Raw genomic sequence first — 23186 nt, 5'->3', positions numbered from 1 at the left:
ATTGTCTTGAATTAATCATACATAATCCTGTCTCTTTGAGATTTCAATGATGTGACTGTTTATTTTTAGAATGACATTGTAGGGTAGGTGTAAGAGGCCAGATCTGGTTGGTTTGAACCTAAAGTAGTTAAATATTTGGGTCAGATATGGTTGGTTTAAATGCTAAAGGGTTAGTGGCTCTTAATCCATTAATCTTTTTGTTATTGCATTTCTTTAGAAATATTCTGCCTTTGATAAACCTTTTGTTCAATGTTTCTTTGAACCATTGCAAGTCAACACTAGCAAAAATATGATGAACAGGGAAGGAATCCCAAGAGGCCAACATTGTGAGAAAAAAGGGTTGAACTTAGTGATTAATGCAGGGCCTGGATGTTGGATACAATAAGGGTGATGCAAAGAGGAGAGACAAGGGGGTTGGAAATGTCTGAGTGGAGATGGAATGAGTGTAGCCAAGCTCTAGGGAACAGGGGCCGGTATAATAAGAGTTGAAAAGGCAGAGAGAGAAGACAGTGAGTCTGTGAGGTAGAAGCAAAACTATGTTTCTGTGAATGACTTTACGGAATGAGTTTAGTAAGCTTTGAGGAGCAGAGGCCATTAGAGTAGCAGTGGAAAAGATGGAGAGAAGATACAGTGTGCTTGTGGGCCAGAAGCCTGACATAAACAGGTTTCTGGTTCACATGAATGACTTGATGCCAATTTAATATTCTGTTTTTCTTTGCAGCAATTGGTTGCCTGTTCCCTGTTAATTGCTCTGTTGAATGAGTATGCTAGCGCTAGTCGAGCAAGTAGTGTTGGTTTCACTTGGGAGTTCCATTTCAAATGTAAAAGACGCTTTGAGGTAAGTCTACAATTATCATCATCATCATCATCATCATTTTCATGTTTGCATGGGTCAGATGGAATCTATTGAGACAGATTTTCTAAGGTTGGATGCCCTTCCTGTCACTCTGCACTTCAATATTTGCTTATAAATATGTTCTCAAATATAAGCATATATATATATATATATATATATATATATATATATATATATATATATATATATATATATATATATATATTATCATCATCATCATCATCATAAGCATATGTATATCATCACCGTTTAACATTCATTTTCCATGCTGGCATGGGTTGGACGGTTCAACTGGGGTCTGGGAAGCCAAGAGGCTGCACCAGGCCCCAATCTGATCTGGCAGTGTTTCTACAGATGGATGCCCTTCCTAACACCAACCACTCCAAGAGTGTAGTGGGAATTTTTCACGTGCCACCGGCACTGGGGCCAGAGTAGCTGGCATCGGCCACATTTGGATGGTGCTTTTTATGTGCTACTGGCATGGGGCTCACAACTACAATTTCCATTTGATTTGATTTTGATATTGCATTTTTACCTTCTGTGATTTTATGTATATGTATTATTTTTTATGTGTTTCGGAACCATGGTGATTTTTATATTTGATTAAATGTTTTGAGGGGGTGTTGTATATAAAGTCATTGACCCAAATTTAATGTTTGTTCTATAACCAAGGCTTCTTTATATATATATATATAATATTGTTTTGTGTTTCAGGAGGAAGATTTAAAGCGAGTGTTTTTGTTTGCCATTCAAGTCCTCAATGAATTGGAGAAACAACCCAGTCCACTGAGTAGAGAGGCCACAGCTGTGATGAACAGGTTGCTTTCCATAGCAGAACAAGTCCTGAGTTGGGAGTTTACACCTAAAGCTTGTATCCTTTCTCTTCACAAAACTACACCCTTTTTTAAAATTCTCTCTCTGTAAATAAATGTATTTCAGCAAAATGACAGTCGTCAAAGTATTGGGTAGATTACCTCATGTCATTAATTTTGGTATGGTCCTGTGGTCAGGCCTCCACCAGATCTGAATATACCGAAGACCTACTCTCTCTCTGTCACAATAGTGTCCTTGCCCCATCAGGAGTTGAGGCCCATGTATATATATATATATATATATATATATATATATATATATATATATATATATGACAGTCTGTTAAAGTCTGTCATACCGGCCATGACGAAGGGAAATAGCCCTGAAACTCGAGTCGCCTTTATATATATATATATATTTATATTTATATATTTGATCCTTTATATTGAACGCTCAATATTTCATCTACATTCAATACTTTCTTTCATGGTGCCATCCATTTTTATTTAATTTTATTTTATATTATATATTGTATATCATATTATATATTGTATATTCCATATTCTATACCCCACATTGGTTCTGCAGGAATATAAATAAAACATAAAAAACAGACAGTGTTGGAACTCTTTTAAGCAAAATAATATATATATATATATATATATATAATGTATATACACACACACACACACATATATACATATATATGTACATATGGCCAGACATGTTTTTCACAGAAGGCTGGAAATGAGCAACTTCATTTGTATGATGATGGTGCTTATTTACAATCATCATGTGGCACACACACACACACACACACACAATGCACATATATACAATGGGCTTCTTTCAGTTCTTTGTCTGCCAAATCCACACACAAAAGCTTTGATTGGCCTGGGTCTAGAGTAGAAAACATTCGGCCAAGGTGCCATGTAGTGAGGATTGAACCCAAGACCCCAATGCTGGGAATCAAGCTTCTGAACCTCACATCCATGCCTAAGTCCACGTGGGGGGGGGGGGTATGTATTGCATAATGTTTTTACAAATTTTTGCTGAGTTTGTTCCTTAATGGTGCCTAGTTTTTCGTCGTTATGTTGGCTGTTTCGAGTCAACACAGAACGTAATTCTACGTCCAAATGACACTTGGCGAGACACTTTACTGGACGGTGACCTTATGCAGCTTCTGTTTCGCGTAAGTAGAACGTAATTCCTTTATTTTGGGCCTCAACATTACCTGATCCCTCCTTTCCTCCTTTCTAACAAAAACCCCAAATCCTTGTTGCTTGAGCTTTCTGGGTCAGTGAGGAATCTGTAACTATTTTCTAAACGTACCAGAAATACCAAGTAGATCTCCCTCAAATCATACTTTGTTGTCTTAAATAATTACTTAATCCCTTTTGATACCAACCTATTGAGGACCACCCCTGCGTCTATGATACAAAACTTTCTATATAAAGTGATCTAAATTAAAATTCCATGTTAATTTATGTTCCAATTAGCAGTTTATTAATGACCAAGATATGTTAGTATATTCTTTGGTCTTTAACTTCCATGTTCTGCCCCTCCCAGCCCTCTACTCCCTTCTCCATCCAAGGCTCTGGACTTTGATTTTTGCATCATCCCCTCACTAAGTATCTCAAGCCATTTCTAACTGCTAGCTTCAATTTGTTCACTTCCCTCTCCTCCCCATCTCCCACCTACCCTGGGTCCGATTCTAGGTTTTGACCTTTCTGCTACCTAGACCCCCATTATACCCCTACACCTCCACTCATTCACCTGACCCCCTTCTGATCTTGTATGTTCTTACCTTGGCACATGTTACCATTGTTCCACAGGTACACAAGAAAGTGCGACACAATTCAGAAATGGCTCACCGTTCCATGCAATGCCTCACACAGCTGGCATCACTGAGTGGACCGATCTTTCCCAATGACGCAGCACGTACACAGTTCCTGGCTTCGTATATTGAGAATTTCCTACACATGTTTGGCAGGTAAGCTTACCATTATTATTATTATTATTATTATTATTGGAAGGTGGTGAGCTGGTTACATGTTATTTAATTCATTTGCTGGGACCCTGACAGGTGTTACCACTCCAGGTCAGAGTAGACATGAGAACCATTATCATCATCGTTTAACGTCCGCTTTCCATGCTAGCATGGGTTGGACGATTTGACTGAGGACTGGTGAGCTAGAAGGCTACACCAGGCTCCAATCTGATTTGGCAGAGTTTCTACAGCTGGATGCCCTTCCTAACGCCAACCACTCCAAGAATGTAGTGGGTGCTTTTACGTGCCACCGGCACGAAGGCCAGTCAGGCGGTACTGGCAACAGCCACGCTCAAAATGGTGTATATTACGTGCCACCTGCTCAGGAGCCAGTCCAGTGGCACTGGCAACGATCTTGCTCGAATATCTTTACACATGCCACCGGCACAAGTGCCAGGAAGGCGACACTGGGCTCAGGTGCCATCACGATTTTGCTTTCGCTTGCCCCAACAGGTCTTCGCAAGCCGAGTTTCGTATACAATGAACGAGATGTGATTCCACATTCTTCAAAACTCAGGAACTCTTGAACCAGGGTCTCACTACTGGATGAAGTTTGAGGTCCTACCCAGGACTCGAATTGACACAAAAGCCGAGTATTTCAACAGAAATATGGTAACCGAAGGGTTATTAATGACAAAGATATTTTACTAAATTCATTATTTTCAAAACCATTTGAGACAAAAGCAAAGTATTTTAATGGAAATATGGTAACGAAAGGGTTAAAAGAAAGCAAGTCACTTTAAGAAAGTAAGGGCAGCGAGCTGGCAGAAACGTTAGCACGCCGGGTGAAATGCTTAGCGGTATTTCGTCTACCGTTACATTCTGTGTTCAAATTCCACCGAGGTCGACTTTGCTTTCATCCTTTCGGGGTCGATTAAATAAGTACCAGTTATGCACTGGGGTCGATGTAATAGACTTAATCCCTTTGTCTGTCCTTGTTTGTCCCCTCTATGTTTAGCCCCTTGTGGGCAATAAAGAAATAAGAAACGTTAGCATGCTGGGCGAAATGCTTAACGGTGTTTCATCTGCCGTTACGTTCTGAGTTCAAATTCTGCTGAGGTCGACTATGCCTTTCATCCTTTCGGGATGTAATCAACTTAATCTGTTTGTCTGTCCTTGTTTGTCCTCTCTATGTTTAGCCCCTTGTGGGCAATAAAGAAATAAGAAAATAAGTCACTTCAAAAATGATATTCATTTTGTTTTTTTTTAATTCCAGCATTGACCTCCAGTACTACGAATACCTCGGAGTTGCTCAAACCATCAAGAATCTTGTGCTTATGTTTCCACTCGCTTGCTTCACGAGTTTATCTGAGCAATTATTGAATGCCTTCATCAGTCAAATGACCAAGCTGACCTGCTCCCTTTGTAAGAAAGCTGTACATGAAGACCTGGTAAGTCGAGCATTCTGCACCATTTCAGATTTAGGGTCAACCTATTTGAGGCGTGGGCGACCTCATTTTGAAAAGTGGGCCACACAAGACTTATCATCATCAGGTGGGCCACACTACTTAAAGAGTTGAAGGTAATTTTGCCATTCTGAGAGTCCCATGGGCAGGGGCCAGGTTAAGACCCACAAAAGCCCTCAACACTTAAAAGATTTTGTTGTCCCCTTATATATGCAATTCAAAATATAAACAATAATAAACCATAAGATAAATTCCTATTTTTCAAAATGAAGCGAAACAAAAACAGTAGGATGGGAAATAATCTCTATTTCTGTATACTTCCACTTCATTTAGATTTGAAGAGTTTTCTCCTCCTTTTTTTTAACTGCAAAGTCTTTGATCAGATCCTCACTGTTTTGTTTTGTACAGATTAACAAAGATGAAACGATTCACATGGAAGCTTACGAGCGGATGCTGGAAGCATGGATGCAGATAATTTCCAACGCACGCAACTTTCCACTTGGCTTTCTGCGGTCACAAGCTGTTGAAGTGTTCAATTCCTACCTGCAGTGTCACCTCAGCCCTCCCGATGGAATACGTAACCAGGCAAGTAGTTTCACACACACACACACCTGTATGTGTATGTGCAGGTCATCACCATTATTTAATATCTTCTCTTTCCACGTTTGAATGAACCAGACAGAATCTGTTGAGGCAGATCTTCTACATTGGGGGCAGACACCCAACATGGATCATCTTAGTGGTCATGGGGATGTTACAGCTTATTGTTGCTATTTTCCCAGCCTTCATGTCCAAGTTGAGAATCTCATCGAATGTCTAGTCAAGTGGGTGCAGGAGTGGCTGTGTGGCTCACCAACCACATGGTCCTGGGTTCAATGCCACTGCATGGCACCTTGGGCAAGTGTCTTTTACTATAACTTAGGGCCAACCAAAGCCTTGTGAGTAGATTTGGTAGACGGAAACTGAAAGAAGCCCATCGTATATGTATGTATATGTTTGTGTGTCTGTGTTTGTCCCCCCACTATCGCTTGATAACTGATGCTGGTGTGTTTATGTCCCAATAACTTAGCAGTTCACCAAAAGAGACCTATAGAATAAGTACCAGGCTTACAAAGAATAAGCAGGTGGGGCCTAGTAAAAATTTTCTTCAGGTCAAGTAGCCTATCCGACTCAAAAGGTCCCTGAATAAGGGTTGTTTAAGGATGTTGAACAAAAACACCCATGTTTCCATAGGTGAATTATTCAAACCCCAAAGAATTCCTCTCAACACATGGCTATGATGCTCCCCCACTACTTCTGCTCGTGATCAGAGATGCATATATTGTCAGCCGCTAAGGGACATGCTCAACTGGTTAAGGTCAAACAACTGACAAGCAAATCTGTGGTATTGAGCAGAATATTTGCTGTAGCCCATCTTTTATTATTATTATTATTATTCTATATGGAATCGTATATGTTTGATTATAGATTTTAGGAAACGATGTGATTGAAGATGATGAAATTGAGGAACTCGACGAAGATGACCGAGAAAAGTTTAATGATCAACTAAGCAGCATCGGTTCCTTGGGCCGCCTTGTTGCTGACCACACAGTCCCATTGATGGCCAAGTAAGTTGGTTTATTTCTTTTTGATGTCCCTTAAGCACATTAACAACAGCAACCCAACTCCCACCTTTTCAAACTTTGCAAATTTCTGTCAAGTGACACAATTATTATCATAATCATCATCATCATCATCATCATCATCATCATCATTATTAGTATTATTATTATTATTATTGAGGTGGTGAGCTAGCAGAATTGTTAGTATGTCAGACAAATTGCTGCCAAGCATTTTGTCCATCTTTACATTGTGAGTTCAAATTCCAGTGAAGTTGACTTTGCCTTTCATCCTTTAAAGGTCGATAAAATAAGTACCAGTTGTGTACTGGGGTTGAGGTAATCGCCTTAGCCCCTCTCCAAAGTTGCTGGCCTTGTGCCAAAATTTAAACAAATTTTTGTAATTTCTAAGGTGGTGGGCTAATCAGAATTGTTTGCAAGTCGGACAAAAATGCTTTGTAACATTTTGTTCATTTTTACGTTCTGAGTTCAAATTCCACTGAGGTCAACTTTGCCTTTCATCCTTTCGGGAGCCCGGGTCGATAAAATAAGTAACAGTTGAAAACTGGGGTCAATGTAATCAACTCAACCCCTCCCCCAAAATTGCTGGCCTTGTACCAAAATTAGAAACCAATATTTCACCAACCCTCATATACTTAAAGTGAAAGTGAAAGTTAAACAAAGTCTAGTGGTCAAGTTGTTTAGTAGTTGTGGTTACAAGTTTGTTGTTGTCCGTTAAGATAAAAATGAAATTTTCCCAGGAACAAAATATCCGTTGTCAAATTAGTCAGCACTGAATCAGTGGCAGCAAATAGACTGTGCCAAACTGTCTCATACCCTTTGGTTAAACTACTACTATTTGTGTTGCATTTCAGGTTGATTGAGGACCGAGTGAACCAGTTCAACAACCAGCTACAACTACTTCAACAGATGAGGGCCGCACAGAACATGAACAGTTCCAACATATCGATAAACGAGGAATTGTTTAAGGTTTTGCATGAAGACTTACATTGGTTGATTCTTATTGCTGGTAAGTTAAGTTCTTCCTAATGGCATTTATCTGTGTGTGTGTGTGTGTATGTGAGTAAAAGTTTTGGTTGCTGATAACTTGATTTTGTGTCCAGTTTCTTTGCATGACACCTTGAGCGTCTTCTACTATAGCCCCAGGCCAACTGAAGCCTTGTGAGCGGTTTTGATAGATGGAAATTGAAAGAAACCCATTGTGTGTATGGATGTGTGTGTCCTTGTATTGACATTTCATGATAGTTGTAAACGAGTGTCACTGTCATACAAGCAGTGTTATTTGTTTCCAATTTCCTGCACAAATATTGTCTGGTCATAGAGAAAGTATCACCTTGCTTGGAAACAGGTGAGGGATGAAGACAGGAATGGCATCTGGCCATCGGAAACAATCTGACTCAGTGGACTCTGTCCAACCCATGAAAAAATGGACATTAAAACGATGACAATGATGAGGATGAGAAGGATGATGATGATGGATCAATGGATGTGTGTGTATGTCTGTATATGTATGTATGTGTGTGTGTTTATGTGTGTGTATTGATGTATGTGTTAGTATCTTCTTGCCTTGACATCATGACTGGATCATGGGAAAATATTATCTCTCCTTGAAAGAAATAAAAGTTGGCAAAGGAAGAAAATTTGCCCCCAACAAAAATTCTGTCCAACCCATGCAAAACATGGAAAAGTGGACCATTAAACCAATGCTAATAATGATGGTGTGTGTTTGTATGTGCATTATGTACAGTATGTATTTCTTGTGTTTCTCTGTTGCAACAGGTCACCTATTAACAGAGGAGTGTGAAGGGGACACGCCTTTGATTCCTGCAGACATCATGGAGTATTCCATCTCACAGGAACCCTCTGTCAACCTTGATATCACCCTCAGAGTTCTTGGCAGCCCATCAGAGCGGCTGGAGAATATTCCTGGGAGTGAACAAGGAACTGATAATGTAGTCAGGTAAGGAAACTCGACAGCTTCACATATATATATATATGCGTGTGTGTGTATATGTTTGTGTCTGCGTTTGTCCCCAACAGAATAAGTACCAGGCTTAAAAAAGTTCTTCAAGGTGTTGCCCCAGCATGGCTGCCGTCTAATGACTGAAACAAGTAAAAGATACAAGACGAATGTGTTTTAATTGCATGTGAATCTGTCTGCCCCTTCTTCAGCTTTTTATTCCCTTTTCAGGTTAGTGTCGGCTGTGTTTAAGGTGTGTGACATCCATCGACAGGCAATCGAAGCTCGTCTGGCCGACTGCCTCAGTCCGCAGGTGGGCAGCACTGTTATGTGGTTTCTGCAACGATGGGCAGTGTCTTACCTGTTACCAGATGAAAGCTGTTATCCTCAGGTAAGTCCATCTTTTATTCTGTACCTTCCATCATATCTTCTGTTAACCCTTTTGCATTTAAACCAATCCTGTTCTGGCCAAAATATTGAACTTATTCAATGTTCAATCCAGCCTCTCGTTATCTCTCTGTGATGCCATTCTAAAAATAATCACATCATTGAAAGTCGTCTCCCAAATTTTTCGGTGTTTGTCGTTTGGTTATGTTCCGTACGTTTTTAGTGTCTGTTCTTGCTTTTGGTCATCAATGATTGAGTTATATAACCAAAGGAATACAATTGTGAACACAAGTGGCCAAAATGTTCTGTTGAGGCACAGGTGTGGCTGTGTGGTAAGGAGTTTCCTTCTCAACCACATGGTTCCAGGTTCAGTCCTACTGTGTGGCACCTTGGGCAAGGTTCTTCTACTATAGCCTCAAGCTGAGTCGATTTGGTAGACAAAAAGTGAAAGAAGCCCATCATATATATATATATATATCTGTGTGTGTGTTTGTCTCTCACCACCACATGACAATCGGTGTCGGTGTGTTTACATCCCTGTAACTTGGTGGTTTGGCAAAAGCAACTAATAGAATAAGTACGAAGCTTTAAAAAAAATTAGTGCCGGGGGTTGATTGGTTCAACTAAAATTCTTCAGGCAGTGCTCCAGCATGGCCACAGTCCAATGGACTGAAACAAGTAAAAGATAAAAGTTCTCACTCTCTCTCTCTCTCCCTCTCTATGTTACCTTACTGTTGTCTCCTCTTCTTCCTCAGATCAGTATGGCTATAGTTTCCGCCTTTGGACGGGACACAACTGCCTCTCAGTGGGCAGTCGACTTCCTCCTGGGACGGATCAACTCAAACCTATCCATTTGGAGCGCTGAGGAGCAACTGATGAATGACTCATTGCGGCTGTTGGTGGCCCTAGTGGAAAATAAACCAAGGTATGTAAACCACTAACTTCGTCCAAGACTTTGTTATTCCCTTCGGGGTCACTCGTCATCGTCATCAATTTAACGTCCACCTTTCTGTGTTTTTCAATGTTGAAGACACCGAATAAAAGACTGGAATATCTTTGGGAGTCTGCTGGATGAAGGCAGTCCTAGGGTTAAACAGTTATTGATATTAGTGTTGAAAACAAGGCAGTGAGCTGGCAGAATTGTCAGAGCGTAGAGACGGACGGAATGATGTGAGTATTAAGTCCGGAATGCTGAGTTCGAATTGCACCAAGGTCAACTCTGCCTTTTATCCTTTCTCTGTCAATAAAATAAGTACCAGTTGAGCACGGGTTGATGTAATTAGCTTACCCGCTTCCCCTGAAGTTGCTGGCCTTGTGCCAAAATTTGAAACCATTACCTCGCCCTTAGCGAAGGTGGAGGGATTTTCAGTCATGTTTGTTTGTTTGTCCATGGACAAGATATCTCAAGAACTGCTGGATGGATTTGTATGAAAATTTCAGGGATGTTTGGCCTCATGACTGGCACAAATTGATCAGATTTAGGGATCGATCTGGATTATCGATTATTTTACCTTTTGTTTGATAACTAAATATGAAAGCTTATCCTGATCAAATTCTGTTCCCTCATCTCATGAGAATGTGGTGACCGTTTCTGTTTCTCGATGTCATGGTGAAAGGTAAAGACCCCCTTCGGTCATGAATGACCGTGGGATTGCACCTAGAAAGTTCCCCTCCGAGGCACAAGTCTGGACACGGTTGGTTATGGTATAATCTAGCAGTCACTCGTGCTTACCAGCCTCCCTTGGTTTTAATCTAGCCATACCGTGAGTAGGCTTCAGTAGTGTTTTGTGGATGCGTGCGTGTGTGTGAATTCAGCGAAAACATTGAATTTATTCTGTTGTGTCTGGGGAGAGTCATTTTCTTATCGTGCCTTAAAATTTAACACACTCACCGTTAAAATTTCCACTTATTATTTTATAAAAAATTTTTAAATTTAAAAAAATTTTTAAAAATAAAAATAATAAGTGGAAATTTTAACGGTGAGTGTGTTAAATTTTAAGGCACAATAAGAAAATGACTCTCCCCAGACACAACAGAATATGCTTCAACACACGAAATCACATAAAAAATCTTGCAAACCAAATCCAAAAACGAAATTGAATTTATTAATGTCTGTTTTTTTTTTTTGTTTGTTTTCTTCTTGTGTGCTGCAGATGTAACCTAGTTGTGAAATGTAAACATTTGTGGGATTTGGTGAAACAAGAAGCTAGCAACCAGCCCCCACTCATCTTGTTGTCACCAGCATCGAAGCGTTATCTCTTGAAAGGTCTCGTCTTGGCAGGAACTGCCTCCATGGAATCGGCACAGAAGGACGAATATTGGAAATATGTGAGTCTTTGGTGTTGGATTTTTATATAATGATTTGTTTCTTTCTTTGTAATTTAATCAGAGGGGGAGGGAGGGGGGGAGAGATAGTGTCTATGACCCTTTGTATGTGTCCCCAGATTAATGGAGGTGAACTTAAACTTCTGGGTTGTTACATTAACAAGAAGTACATCACAATATTGAGTTATCCTTTATCTTTTCTGACATTACAGATGTTGGTATACATGTCAATTGATCTGTATGTATGTGTGTATATGTCTGAGTGAATCTATATATATCTTTGTTTATATATATATATTTATATATATATATATATATATATATATATATATATATATATATATATATATATATATATATATATATAGTGAAGGTGCGTGGCTTAGTGGTTAGGGCTTCCAGCTCACGATCTTATGATTGTGAGTTCAATTCCCAGTAACGCGTTGTGTCCTTGAGCAAGACACTTTTATTTCATGTTGTTCCAGTCCACTCAGCTGGCAAAAATGAGTAATATTTGTGTGTGTATATATGTATGTATACATATGTATTTGTAAATATATATATATATATATGTGTGTGTGTGTGTATATGTATGTATATATAATTGTGTGTGTGTGTGTGTCTATATATATATATATATATATATATACACACGTGTGTATATATACATATGTATGTATGTATACATATGTATGTATGTATATGTGTGTGTGTGTATATATATATGTACATGCGTGTATATGTATGTATATATATATATATATAGATGTTTGTGTGTGTGTACATATGTATGCTTATGCACCAGTCTGCAAAGATCATGTGTACTGTTTCTTCTCCTCTTACTAATAACAACAATCATCATGTTTTCTGTTCTCTCTCTTTCTCTCTCTCTACAACAAAATAGGTATTACAATCTCTCCATGACCGGTTCTACCAAACTGTATGCCAGGCCGACTTCAGCAAGGTGTGCCACACAGCAGGTGTCAAAGCTAACATTCTCAACCTGCTTGAGTCGATGTGTGGTGTCGCCCTGGCATCTCGTGTCGATATAGTTCAGCAATTGTTCAACTTCCTGCACCCGTTACTGGTGGAGACTGTCAAAATATTGGGTAAGATTTGAAGCCTCTTTCTCTAGCTCTGCACGATGATGTTATGCATATGTGTTTGTCTGTTGTTAATTAAAAAACATTCTAACCATAAGCAGCTGACCTTTCTGTTTTGTGTGGTGGTGATGGTGCTATGTAAAAAAGCACCCAGTACACTCTGTGGAGCAGTTGGTGTTAGGGAGGGCATCCAGCTGTAGAAACCAAGCCAAACCAGACTGGAACCTGGTTATGCTGGTTTCTGTAAATCTGTCCAGCTCATGCCAGCATGGAAAACGGATGTTAAATGTTGGTGCTGATGTCTAGTGCATCATAGCTCAATCTGCCTGTCTACTTTTCTTAAGATGGTAGGATTGTATTAAAGGGAGATTTAGCTGTTATTTCTACAGTTTGTCCACCAGGTAGAAGCTCCTTTTCCTGGATCTTTTTGACTGTTATTTTGTCTGCTGCTACATTCTAAGTTCAAATTCTGCCAAGGACAACTTTGCCTTTCATCCTTTCAGGGTCAATTGAATAAGTACCAGTTACGCACTAGGGTTGATATAATCGATTTACCCCTCCTTGCAAATTTCAGGCCTTGTTTCCTATAATAGAATGGACTTTTTTTTGCCTATTTGTGTGCATGTCTGTGTTGGATCATCTCTCTCTCTCTCTCTCTCTCTCTCTCTCTCTCTCTCTCTCTCTCTCTCTCTCTCTCTCTCTCTCATTATATGTATATATGTTGAACCATCTCCCTGTCTTGCTATCATCCTTAAACTGTCACTATACCACCACCATCATCATCATCATCATCATGTTAATGTCCACTTTTCTATGCTTGGCATGGGCTGGTCAGAATATTGAAGCAGGTTTTCTACGGCCAGACGCCCTTTCTGCTCCCAACCCTCACTTGTGTCTTTTTTTTTCTTTTTTTTTTTATCATTCCTCCAAACAAGATAATTTCTTCCCCCATGCCTGGGCATGTGACCATGGAAGCATTGAAACAAAAGACATGACCTGTATAATGGTGACACTCGTTTACAGTCACCTGACATCAGGGCAAGAAAACACCAACTCAAATACACACACACACACACAAAACAGGTTTCTTTCAGTTTCTGTCTACCAAATCTACTCACAACCTCTCTCTCTCTCTCTTTTTCCCTCCACAGATCTGTACCACAATTATGAAGATGTTGTACCTCTTGTACTGGAACTATTCTCTGAAGTTGTCCAACGTCAGCTTTGCTATCTCCCCGAGGTCAGTCTACTTTTCTCTCTCTCTCTCTCTCCATTGTTTAATTCTTGTTTCTATACTTGCTGTATACATACAAATGTGTAAATGTTAACATACATTCAAGTTTATACACACACACTTACATATAAACTTGATGATATTTCATATATATACACATATAAATTTGACATGGGCGATTCTTTCTTGTCTTGGGATTCATGGTCAAATGGCTGGGTGAAATTGCGGGAAAGATTACACAGATGTGGTGATGCTGGGCTTTGTATTTTTTCATAGCTTCCATGGTTACCGAAATAATCTACTATAATAATACTCTTGTGTTTATGAATGAGAAAGGAAGGGGTGATAGATGAATAAGGAAGGAAGGGGTGATGTCATACTTGGTAGTGGGATGATGAAAATTGTACGCTGAAAAAATAAATCAAACAGCGTTTCAACTCTGTGTGAATATATGTGTGCGTATGTAAAAGGGGAGGGGTGTGTGTGCGCAATGGAAGTGGGATGGTTCATCTTTGTTTGCTTAGTTTTGGGGTTTATTTTTTGATTTGGTTGAATCTCAGTTGGTCAGTTATTTTTAGCGTTTTGACAGAAAAGTGTCATTCTAAAATTCTTTTTTAACGTAAGCGTGCCCAAACAAGTCAAATGCTTACACAGAGCAGGTTTTACAGCCACATCATCCAAACTGACCGAGTGAAACCGGGCTTAGTTGCTAGTATATATGTATATATATATATATATATATATATATATGACTACAAACATGCACACCCACACACACATTCACACTTATATGTATACACTATGGTGTTTGATGTATAAGACTATAAATGCATAAAGATGCACACATGCACACATGCATGCAAATGTTTTATCGTGCAAGTATCGATATGTTCATTCTCTTTATCTGCCTTTTTTTCTCATTTGCTTTTTCAGTCAGATTCCCGAAAAATCTATGAACTTGCTCTGTCACTCATCCAAACCTATTCCAAACACAATATCAGTAAGTAACTATCAATGCATTACAGCCATTACATCACTGTGTTATTGTGTGTGTCTGTTACTATATCGTTGCACTACAGTATTGTTTCTACTTTGTGGTTTTTCACCTATTGTGGTGGCATTTGGAATGTAACACTCGCGATAGTCAAGAGATTACTGTATATGAGTGCATGTGTGTCCTTGTGTTTATGTTTGTACCCCACCACCACTTGACAACTGGTGTCGGTTTGTTTACATCCCTCTAGCTCAGCAGCTCAACATGAGGTGCTTATAGAATAAATCCTTGGTTTTAAAAATATGTCCTGGGGTCGGTTTGATTGACTGAAACCCTTCAGTGCAGTGCTGCAGTATGGCCGCAGTCTAATGGCTGAAACAAGTAAAAGATAAAAGAAGATACACTGACCCCTGTCCACTCACGTAGAATGTACAATTGTTGTTGTTGTTGTCCATCTTTTATTTTAAATCTAAAATGGTGTTTCTTTCTCCTGTTTTCAGCTCGGAAAATTGCTGGAGTCCACGATGAAGAGGAGGAGAAATACTACGACATCGTCTTACTGATGGAGATGTTAACGCACTTATTGTCGAAAGATTTTATAGATTTCAGTGGCCCTGGTAAGTTAGTTGGTCCGAGTTGTTTCAGACGTGACCATCCCTTCTTATTATACGTCTGTGTCTATGTTGGCTAATGTGCCTTTCTTTGGTTTACATTGTAGGGTGTGATTCGTATGAGATTTGACTGCTATTTCTAGATGCTGGCAGAGCAACCACATGGAGACTCTCTTTCTCGTCAGTGAGTTGATTGCTGTTGTTACAATTGTTTAGCCCATGGTCAGCTCTGGTCAAACAGACTTTATGACCAGGCATGACTATAACATCATCAGGTGGTGGTGGAGAGTGTTATTGTATTGATTGTGGTTGTGTGGTTAAGAAGCTTGCTTTGCTACAATCTGGTTCCAGGTTCAGTCCTGCTGCATGGCACCTTGGACAAATGTATTCCATTATAACCATGAGCCAACTAAACCCTTGTGAGTGGATTTGGTAGATGGAAACTGCAGAAGCCCATCGTGTGTGTGTGTGTTTGACAAACTCCTACCACCACCATTGCTTGACAACTGATGCTGGTTTGTTGACATCCCCGTAACTTAGTGGTTCAGTAAAAAAAAAATTGGTGGAATAAGCTCGACTAAACCCTTCAAAGTGGTGCCCCAGCATGGCCACAGTTCACTGACTGTAACAATTTAAAGATAGAAGACATATGTATGGGTGGAGTGTAGATGTTTGTGTGTGTGTGTGTGGGTGTGGGTATATATATATATATATATATATATATATATATATTAACTCTCCGAAACTCCTGTGTTAGAATGGGGGTAGCTGATGAAGGAAAATGTTCTCTATGTGGCCTGCGTGTGTTCTGTACTCTGGTTATTATTGTTTTGTTTGCAATGTCCTGTACCCAGATATGCACCTATATATATACAGGTAGACGTAGGTATGCACATACCTGTATGTATATATGCATATACTCATTTATTATTTGTTTTATTTATATAATATATATATATATATGAGGGTGGAGTGTGGGTGTCTGTGTGTGTGTATATGTATATGTTTGTGTCTGTGTCTGTATATTTACATTGTGTATATATGTGTATGTATACATGTGTGTGTGTGTGTGTATATACGTGTGTGATATTGTCACCTGCAATTGTTGATAGTCTCCTTTGATGTATTTGTTTAGAACCAGAGACCTCCTCACCGCCACCAACACAAATCTCAGCCGCAGAAGTTGTCCTCTTTGGATTAAATATAATCATTCCACTTATGAACTCTGAGCTGCTTAAGGTTGGTCTCTTTGTCGCTAATGCCTTCATCATCATCAATCACAACACTTTCATTAATGCTGACAACAGCAAAGACAGTTAAAATAACAATAATATTTAACAGTAAGTTGTTTCCATGACAACAGTTTACAAGTGACAAGAACAACAGTTAGAACAACAACAACATTGACTGTTAATTATATTATTTCTGGCAAAGGTTTTGTAGCCTTCGTTAAAACAGGACTGACATCTCTCTCTCTCTCTCTCTCTCTCTCTCCTTCTTTCTCTCTATCTTCCTTTCTTTCTCTCTATCTTTCTTTCTCTCTCTCTCTCCTCCTTTGACTCCACTCACCACTGACCTTGCAAATCTACGCACTGCTGGCTTCCCACCTGACTCTCCTCGCTTCCCACCCGACTCTCCTCCCTTCCCACCCGACTCTCCTCGCTTCCCACTCGACTATCCTTGCTTCCCACCCGACTCTCCTCCCTTCCCACCCGACTCCTCGCTTCCCACCCGACTCTCCTCGCTTCCCGCCCGACTCTTCGCTTCCCGCCCGATTCTCCTCGCTTCCCACCCGACTCTCCTCACTTCCCACCCAAGTCTCCTCGCTTCCCGTCTCACCCTCCTACCTGACTGCTTGCCCCCCACACAACTCTGCTCATCACCCTACTCCCCCACCCCTAACACTCAACTCCCCATGCCTCTTGCCCAACTCTTCTCACTTTACACTCTCTCTCTCTCTACCTCTGTTGACCTCTGCCCTTTTTCTCTCTTCCAGTTCCCCAATCTCTGCAGCCAGTACTTCAAGTTAATAACGTTCCTGGCAGAATGTCATCCAGAGAAATTTTGTCTTCTTCCAGCAGAATTGTTTAAAGCATTCATGGATTCCGTACAGATGGGACTTAATGCGTATCCTTTACACAACACACACACACACAACAGTCTGTGTGCGCCTATAGAAATCTATATATGTCTGCATGTAGCGGTTGGAGATCATAGTGTGTGTCTGGTGTATGTGTCAACGTGGTAGTAGCACATGTATGTATGTTTGAGGCTGGGAATAGTGTAACTTGTGTCTGGCCAGTTTAGACATAGAACCGGTCGGATGCTTAGACCAGGTACAACCAGATTAAATGCTAAAGTGTTAAAGAAGTTTGGCTGTCCATTTCAAGAGTACCTGGGCTATAGCAGGGGAGTTAGTTGTACAGTTTAACATAAGGGCAAGAAATCACATGAAGTGAGTTATAAAACATGCAAGAAAGCGACTAAGCAGAATACAGTTTTTAGAAAGCAAGTTTCCATTACATCATCATCATCATCATTTAACGTCTGCTTTCCATGCTAGTATGGGTTGGACCATAAACTAAAATGCTGCAACAGAAACTTTAATAGCAAAAGGGGCCATCTGGCTTAAAATTAGCTTATAGTAGGAAGTGTCAGGTACGAAATTTTTTTTTTTTTTTTTTTCGTGAGAGAGAGGCATCTTATATGCCATCAATTACAGTAGGTGTGTATGTGTTCTAGTGGAGGCGCAATGGCCCAGTGGTTAGGGCAGCGAACTCGCGGCCATAGGATCGCGTTTTCAATTCCCAGACCAGGCGTTGTGAGTGTTTATTGAGTGAAAACACCTAAAAGCTCCACAAGGCTCCGGCAGGGGATGGTGTCGAACCCTGCTGGACTCTTTCATCACAACTTTCTCTCACTCTTACTTCCTGTTTCTGCTGTGCCTGTAATTCAAAGGGTCAGCCTTGTCACACTGTGTCACGCTGAATATCCCCCGAGAACTACGTTAAGGGTACATGTGTCTGTGGAGTGCTCAGCCACATGCACGTTAATTTCACGAGCAGGCTGTTCCGTTGATCGGATCAACTGCAACCCTCGACGTCGTAAGCGACAGAGTGCCAACAACAACGTATGTGTTCTAGGGTTATTGTGTGTGTTTAGGGTTATTGTGAAAGAGAAATCATCTTGCCAGACTTTTTTTGTCTGTTTTGTATTTAAAGAATACTATTTGTTGTCCTATCTTGAAATTTTTCATCCTTAACTCGAAGCTGTAGATATGGCCCAGATATTACCAAATTGTGCCTTGAAATAATTGCAGCTCTTGCTTCTCATGTGTGTAACAATGATCTAAATGGATCGCCGCTGTATTTAGCCATGGAGCTGTTCCTGAAGGTAAGGCCAGACCAACAATTCTACATTGTGGTATTTTTATATTTTGGGACTGTGGTCATGCTGGAGCACAACACAACGTCTGCAACTGGTTTTTATTTGATTTCTCTTTATTAGTAGTAACAAGGATCAACTACGTCAGGGAATTTACATCACACACATACGCACACATTTATCATAACACAGTTCTATATTTAAGAGATGAGGAATTATGTACATTATTTACATTTGACGGATATTTGTCCTCATCTTGTTTGTTGATAACATAACGTTTCAGCTGATATACCCTCCAGCCTTCATCAGGTGTCTTGGGGAAATTTCAAACCTGGGTTCTCATTCCTAAGGTATTTTTCCATGTTGTTGTTATTATTATTATTATTATTATTATTATTATTATTATTCAGGTCACATTCTGGAATTGAACTTGGAATCATCATCATCATCGTTTAACGTCCGCTTTCCATGCTAGCATGGGTTGGACGATTTGACTGAGGACTGGTGAAACCGGATGGCAACACCAGGCTCCAGTCTGATTTGGCAGAGTTTCTACAGCTGGATGCCCTTCCTAACGCCAACCACTCAGAGAGTGTAGTGGGTGCTTTTACGTGTCACCCGCACGAAAACGGCCACGCTCGAAATGGTGTCTTTTATGTGCCACCCGCACAAGCCAGTCCAGGGGCACTGGCAACGATCCCAAGATTCCGAGTTTGATTCCAGGCATTGACCTGAATAATAATAACATTGAAAAATACCTTAGGAATGAGAACCCAGGTTCGAAATTTCCCCCAAGATACCAGATAAAGGCTGGAGGGTATATCAGCCAAAACGTTGTGTTAACAACAAACAAGATGAGGACAAATATCCGTCAAATGTAAATAATGATCAGATGGGATGGACAAAATTTGTTGAGCCAAGTTTTCTTTGACCAGATGCCTTACCTGTTGTCAAGGTAGGGCATCTGGTTTATATTAGTAAAACAAGCTTTCTTTCAATCTCTATCACTTAAATTCATTCGCAAAGCATTTGTCATCCCAGGGCTATACTGTAAGAGACACTTGCCCAACGTGCCGTGCAGTGGGAGTGAACCTGAAACCATGTGGTTGGGAAGAAGCAAACTTCTTGACCACACAGCCAGGCCTGCACCAATAAACAGTGTTTCGACTTCTGAAAAGACATTCAAAAATGGCATCCTGCCCATGAAGTATCCCTTTCTCGTTCTAGGTTGTGTTCCGACTTCTTTTACTGGAGAGCTTTGACATGGATCTCCTAGAAACAGCCAGTACCACATTGTTCAGCCTTATTTGCTGCCATCAGGTACCGTTTTTCTTCTTTTTATATATATCTTATCGCTGCTTTTGGTGGTCTTGGATAAAATGGTAATGTCTGTGCTCTCCATGGGAATTTGTCTTTCTCTATGGTTCTGTTTGGTGCTATGTGTTTATCTCTCTCTGTGTGGTTTCATGTCATTGTATATCTCTGTGTAGTCCTGTATTCTTCTCTCTAATTTTCTTTGTATTTCTGTCTGGTGTCTCTGTGTGGTACTATATTCTTTGCTTCTCTCTGTGACACTCTGTGTTGTTTCTCTGTCTGTGGTACCATGTGTTTTTCTCTATGGTACTGTATGATTGTTTCTATGGTTCCATGTGTTTATCTCTGTGGTACTGTATGTCTGTATATGGTACTGTATGTGTTTGTTTCTCAGTGAGGATGTGCTGTTGTATCTGCCTATTCTGTGGTCATACATCCATCTGATGTCTACATCATCATCATCGTTTAACGTCCACTTTCCATGCTGGCATGGGTTGGACGGTTTGACTGAGGACTGGCGAGCCAGAAGGCTGCACCAGGCTCAATCTGATTTGGCAGAGTTTCTACAGCTGGATGCCCTTCCTAACGCCAACCACTTCAAAAGTGTAGTGGGTGCTTTTATGTACCATCGTCATGAGGGCCAGTCAGACGGTTCTGGCAACGACCACACTCAAAAGGCATTTTTTAGGTGCTACCACAGGAGCCAGTCCAGTGGCAATGGCAACGACCTCGCTTGAATGTTGTTTTTCACTTGCCACCAGCACATGTGCCAGTAAGGTGACACTGGCAACAATCACGCTCGAATGATGCTTTTACGTGCCATATATGGCACTATACATTTGTGTGTCTATCTCTATATGTGGTACTGTGTGTTTGTTTCTGTCTGGTGTGAATGTGGTTGTACCTGTGTATGCTGCTGTACAGTGTCTTTATCCGCATTGTACTCTCTGGTTGTGTCTGTCTCTTTCCATGATACTTTGCATTTTTCTGTTTGCCTGGCGCCAAAGCAATTGTCTGTCCAATGTCTCTGTGAGTTTCAGTCTACCAGATGTCTATTGTAATTTTTCTATCTATCTCTAGAATTCTGTGGTGTCAGGACATTGAGATGTCTGTGGGATTATATGTTGTGGAATGTATACCTTATGCTACATGTGTGTATACTTGAGTCAGTTATACATGTTGTTGAAGAAGTTGTGGTTTTTCTGTCTAAATCCTCTGTCTGTCTCTGATTTACAGGAAAAATACCGTATGCTGGTCAGCGAACTGCTGTACAGCCAAGAACTGCCAGCATACAAAGAACGACTCCTGGCTGCATTCAACCAGCTCACTCCAGCAACTCTCAAGTTGACCATCAACCGACAGAACAAGATTGCCTTCTTACAGAATTTTGAACAGTTTCTAATCAACGTGAGAGGCATTCTCTGTGTCAAATGATGCTTGTGATGATGGTGGTGGTGGTGATGATGATGATGATGATGGTAATGATCATTGTGATATGACATGGTGATACTCTGGTGGTGATAATAAAAAAGAACAAAGAAAAATACATATATATATATCTATATATACATACACACACACACATTTCACATATATATATTTTATGTGTGTATGTGTATGTATTTGAATGTTTTGTGTGTGTGTGTGTGTGTATGTGATATATATATTTGTATACGTGTTATTTATAAATATATATACACACACATATATACATACATATTTGATATGTATGTTACAAATATTTGCACATAATGCATTTTACACTCACACACACACACACACATAATATATAGGTTAATACATGTGTTTGCATGTTTGTGTGTGTGTGTATATATATATATATATATATATATATATACAGACATATATTTGCATATATATACATGCACACATACACTCATCTGACATGCATGTGTGTATGTGTATTCAGGCACACACACACATATATATTATGCTATGCAGGAATCCCCCCACAATATGTAAATATGTTCCTCAGAATGTTGTCATGACATAAACTCTCATTTGGCCCTCAAGGCATTCCAAGAAGGGGGGAGGGGTTTCTTCCATATTTTGGAATCAACAACAACAACAACAGAGAAGCAAAAACGGTCACTTTTATGCTTCAAGCTAACAATTTCTCAAATACCCAGGACAGGAGAGAAATACATTAGGGTACTTCCTGGCCACAAAACGTGGACTGCTCTGTGAGGTAAGAGGTAGAATGAGAATTACCAGGAAGACACGGGTTATTTCCTGTCTTAGAGTTGATATTCTACACTTACTTGAGGGACAAAGAATTTATCCAAAATTCTTTGTTGTTCAAGTTGTGTTGTCTTTTTTTGTATAGTGTAGGAATGGAGCTGATTCTAAACTCCTCTTGTAATTTTTATGTTGTGTTCCCAATTATGGTTGTTATCAGCAAAAATTTACAGACCTTCCTCTATAAGTGCCAATCCTTTAGTAATATTCTTTGCAGTCAGTTTAAGCAGAATTGGTGGAATTTTTGCATTCTCAGCTTGCTCTTATATTCGGTAAACGTTCTCTTTAAGTCATTAGCAACTCAGACACAGCTCCTATGAATTCTTCAAAAAACTAAATATGTTTCAATATCTGTCCAAATTTAATGTAGACTCTTGTGAAACCATGTGAAGTCACAGTTGCAGTCTGGCCATATATTTTTTCCAAGCACCATTCATTAAGAATTCCACTTCATTCCATAACTCTGCTATATTATCTATAGCATCCATTCTGTTGGATTTCTTCCTAAAATCTCTAACTGTATGTTTGTTGTCCCTGTCAGTTGCTTGAAAGTTCTTCTCAGGAAATATGCCTAGAAGTTAGTTGTCATACCTTGATCCGTTGTATTCTTGGAATAGATCTTACTCTCACGTTATCAGAACACTCATTTAAGTTTGCAGAGTGGCTTGGGGCATTGTCTAAAAGGAGCAAAGCTTTGTTGGAGGTATTTCATCTGACACTTGTGCCTTTTTGCAGCAGAACAGAAAACATAATGTTTGTAAACCACTCTTCAAAAAAGACTCCCTTAGTCATCCATGCCTTCTTATTTCAATGCCAGATCAGGGGTAGATTAAACTCTGCATAACTCTTAAAAACCCTTAGATTTTCAGAG

The 23186-nt window shown here is 39.9% G+C and overlaps 1 protein-coding gene across 1 annotated transcript in view; it reads left to right on the top strand.

The window, feature by feature from the left end:
- Window positions 1-21600, top strand: part of LOC106882759 (exportin-4) — a 35255-nt gene extending 13655 nt beyond the window's left edge. Inside the window, exons 5-25 of the mRNA XM_089343595.1 lie at window positions 722-838; window positions 1571-1727; window positions 2749-2861; window positions 3505-3662; window positions 4936-5110; window positions 5534-5710; window positions 6593-6732; window positions 7599-7753; window positions 8524-8704; window positions 8936-9095; window positions 9847-10016; window positions 11245-11419; window positions 12321-12525; window positions 13671-13759; window positions 14687-14753; window positions 15248-15364; window positions 16494-16597; window positions 17355-17485; window positions 18634-18751; window positions 19970-20062; window positions 21293-21600. Coding sequence (XP_089199721.1) covers window positions 722-838; window positions 1571-1727; window positions 2749-2861; window positions 3505-3662; window positions 4936-5110; window positions 5534-5710; window positions 6593-6732; window positions 7599-7753; window positions 8524-8704; window positions 8936-9095; window positions 9847-10016; window positions 11245-11419; window positions 12321-12525; window positions 13671-13759; window positions 14687-14753; window positions 15248-15364; window positions 16494-16597; window positions 17355-17485; window positions 18634-18751; window positions 19970-20062; window positions 21293-21490 — 3000 coding nt within the window. The 3' untranslated portion in view covers window positions 21491-21600. The remainder of the gene's footprint in view (window positions 1-721; window positions 839-1570; window positions 1728-2748; window positions 2862-3504; window positions 3663-4935; window positions 5111-5533; window positions 5711-6592; window positions 6733-7598; window positions 7754-8523; window positions 8705-8935; window positions 9096-9846; window positions 10017-11244; window positions 11420-12320; window positions 12526-13670; window positions 13760-14686; window positions 14754-15247; window positions 15365-16493; window positions 16598-17354; window positions 17486-18633; window positions 18752-19969; window positions 20063-21292) is intronic.
- The last annotated feature ends 1586 nt before the right edge of the window (window positions 21601-23186 follow it).

The sequence above is a fragment of the Octopus bimaculoides genome, chromosome 27 (assembly GCF_046866305.1).
Source record: "Octopus bimaculoides isolate indiv1 chromosome 27, ASM4686630v1, whole genome shotgun sequence".
Lineage (NCBI taxonomy): Eukaryota > Metazoa > Mollusca > Cephalopoda > Octopoda > Octopodidae > Octopus > Octopus bimaculoides.
This window is presented reverse-complemented; position numbering and strand designations above follow the sequence as displayed.